Consider the following 3,165-nt stretch of genomic DNA (forward strand, 5'->3'; position numbering starts at 1 on the left):
TAGTCTTACACGGTCTGCAACACCTACTGAAGGAGGCTGCTGGCATCCCTACCTTAGAGGGGACCCCCTCCACTCTTCCCACTCCACAGTCCCCAGCCTATCCATTGAACTACTGAGTCCTAGCATGCGGCTCAGGAAATGGAGAAGCTAGCTAAGTGTGTGTTGGAGTCATGGAAGAATTGAGTTCTAACTGGAGGCCCGTGATTTTAGCAGGACAGTTTTAGAGAAAAGGTGGGTTAGAGGTCACTATTCAGCTCTCCGAGGAAAGCAACACAATGAGGAAAGGCAGACAGGTGGGAATGGGTGGGTGGTGAAGACTAAGGCTCGAGAAGGGGAAGGGGACAGGCGGAGAGAAGATGATAGAGAAGACAGCTTCTGTGGCTTGGTGAAGATGAGACTCCACAGACCCAGGGACCAACCAGCATTAAAACCCAGCTGGGATCATTTACTCTCTGCAAAGTGTGGGAGTTCCTATTTCTCCAACAGTCTCTCTTCCAGTGTTCCAAGGTCCCTGATATCTAGAGGATAATGTGGGGAATTCTATTTGGAAAATGGGATGTCAGGAGGATGACCACATACTGAGATGTGGGCTGGGCGCATTGCCCATCTGGGAGAGGAGCTGCACTTACAGAAAAACAGATGGGCTCTCCCTCAGCTGGCCCCAGGGTCAGAGATCCTGCCTGTCTTGGCCTCTGCACTTTTGTGAATCAGCTGACAAATGGTGGTGGTGGGCCTTGGAGACTGTTCCAACTCACAGCCGCCCTGCATAGGGTTTCCGAGGCTGTAAATCTTTATGGGAACAGAAAGTCTCATCTTTCTCATGCAGAACTGCTGGTAGTTTCGAACTGCTGACCTTGAGGTTAGCAGCCTGACTCGTAACCACAGACTGGTACACAGATGAAAATCCAACAACACTAGTGCCAGGAGGAAGTATAGTTTTTTGAATCCAGGCTAGTGAGCCAACAAGTTGACTATCGGGTCCCCTTTCCTACTTCTTCCCCCTCCCCATCCCTATGGTGATGGGAAGATTTGGTCTTTTATGGAAAAGTCTTCTGCAGCTCTAGTCCCCAGATGGAGGCTGTGTTTGTGTGTGAGTGTGTGTGTGATAGAATGTGCGCCAAGATTTGGATGTGTTTGGATACAAACTCAAGCTAGTTCTGTTGGGCTTTTCAAGCTCATTTAGTGTGTTGGCACCACCACAGTTATCTGATTATCTTGAAATTTGGATTTATTTTTGGGGGTAGAAAACAACACTAAGTGGATATTCTGCCAACATAAATGATTTATAAACTTAATATGGGGGAAAAAAAAAAAGGATTCCAAAATCGTTATGTACGTGATCAACAAACACTGAAGGGTGTACGAATTAGCATTTCTCTTTATTCTCTCATTCCAGAACTGCACCATGGACACTCTGGCGGAAGCAAATGGCACCTTTGCCATCCGTCTTTTAAAGATACTATGTCAACAAAACCCTTCGCACAATGTGTTTTATTCCCCACTGAGCATCTCCTCAGCTCTTGCCATGGTCTTCCTGGGGGCAAAAGGAGACACGGCTGCCCAGATGGTCCAGGTATGAGTGGCTGTCAGAGGAACACGGCTGGCTTCACTCATCTTCTGTCGTTCATCTAGCTGTGTACCTCATCCTTTAGGATGCTGATGAGGGTGAACCTGGGCAGTGAACCTGTGTGGTGCGTGGGAATGTGGGCACTCATTTACAATGGGGAGGGAAGTGGAGCGGGGAAGCTTCATTAATGAGATAGTCTGGAACAAGCACCAGAATTTGATTATTTCTTTTGACTAGCACTTTATCTTTGTTTAGAAAATGAAACCAAAATTATTTTAAACTTAAGATGCACAAATCTCTTTCTTTTTTGAGCAAATTATTCCTTGGTAAGGCACACTTCTTGTTGTAGTTAGGTGCCATTGAGTTGGTACCGACTCACAGCAACCTTATGCGCAGCAGAATGAAACACTATGCGATCCTGGGCCAACCTCACTACTGTTGCCACGCTTGAGTCCACCGATGCTGCGACTTGGCCAATCCATCTCCCTTTTTTCCCTGACCCTCCACCTTACCAAACATGATATCCTTCTCTAGCGACTGGTCCCTCCTGACAATATGTCCAAAGTATGAGAGATGAAGTTTGGCCATCTTGGCCTCCAAGGAGCACTGTGGGTCTATAAGCTAAGTACTGGACTGCTAACCACAAGGTCAGCAGTTCAAACCCACCAGTGATTCCACTGGAGAAAGATTCTGTAAACATTTAGAGTCTTAGAAACTCTGTATAGGGTCACTATGAGGTCAGCAGTTCAAATCTACCAGTCACTCCATGGGAGAAAGATGAGGCTTTTTGTTCCTGTAAAGATTTACAGCCTCAGAAACCCTACACAGGGTGACTATGGGTTAGAACTGACTCAGTGAGAAATGAAAACCAATCAGTTATCATTCCTAGAGTCCTGGTATAGCATTGCAGGATAAGGAAAGCACTAGAGCACGAGGTCAGTTTGAACCACAAAGTTGGTGATTCAAACTCACCAGGCACTCCTTTGACGCCCTGTACAGGGTCACTGTGAGTCAGAGCCAACTCTGTAGCACACAGCCACCACCGCCACCATCATGAGTTTGGACGGAAGGGTAAATTAGTATCTACTTCAAGTTGATATACCAACTTGCCTCTCCAGCTCAGTCAGCTAATAAGGCAGAGAAGTATGCAAACTGGGATAAAAGGACATTGCCACAATTCTATAGAGACATGTATGAATGATCACAGACAAGGGGGGCTTCAAAAAGTTTATGAAGAAACTTCATTATCTTCTCCAAGCCCCCTCATATGTCGACATGTGCATATACAATTAAATATATGGATGTGTATATGGACTGGTAGTTAGCTCAGGCTAGCAAACTTTTAACTTGGAAATAATTAAGACCAATCCCTGGTCCCAAGGGGCTTCTTACAGAGTGGCTCTGACCAACTCCATGACTGTGTCCTTCGGGAGCTGGAGCCCTGCACATTCATGGTGGGAGTCTCCCATTGCTTTTTTCCCCAGTGTGACTTTCTTTCCCTTTCAGGACCCTTTTGAGCAGTTTTTACTCATTTGATTCATTTTCCAGCTCATTCAGTGACAGAGTAGTGTTTTTTGTGGAGAGGACAATTCTTTTTA

The 3,165-nt window shown here is 46.0% G+C and overlaps 1 protein-coding gene across 2 annotated transcripts in view; it reads left to right on the top strand.

Annotated features, from left to right (window-relative positions):
• Positions 1-1,390: 1,390 nt before the first annotated feature.
• The window catches only part of SERPINB9 (serpin peptidase inhibitor, clade B (ovalbumin), member 9), a 21,173-nt gene continuing 19,398 nt past the window's right edge, over positions 1,391-3,165 (top strand). Inside the window, exon 1 of one of the 2 annotated variants that reach the window (XM_006870559.1) lies at positions 1,391-1,573. In XM_006870559.1, the coding sequence (XP_006870621.1) occupies positions 1,406-1,573 (168 nt within the window). In that variant the 5' untranslated portion in view covers positions 1,391-1,405. The remainder of the gene's footprint in view (positions 1,574-3,165) is intronic. The other variant, XM_006870558.1, reaches the window with a different exon arrangement.

Source organism: Chrysochloris asiatica, unplaced genomic scaffold (assembly GCF_000296735.1).
Source record: "Chrysochloris asiatica unplaced genomic scaffold, ChrAsi1.0 scaffold00144, whole genome shotgun sequence".
NCBI classification, from domain to species: Eukaryota; Metazoa; Chordata; class Mammalia; order Afrosoricida; family Chrysochloridae; genus Chrysochloris; species Chrysochloris asiatica.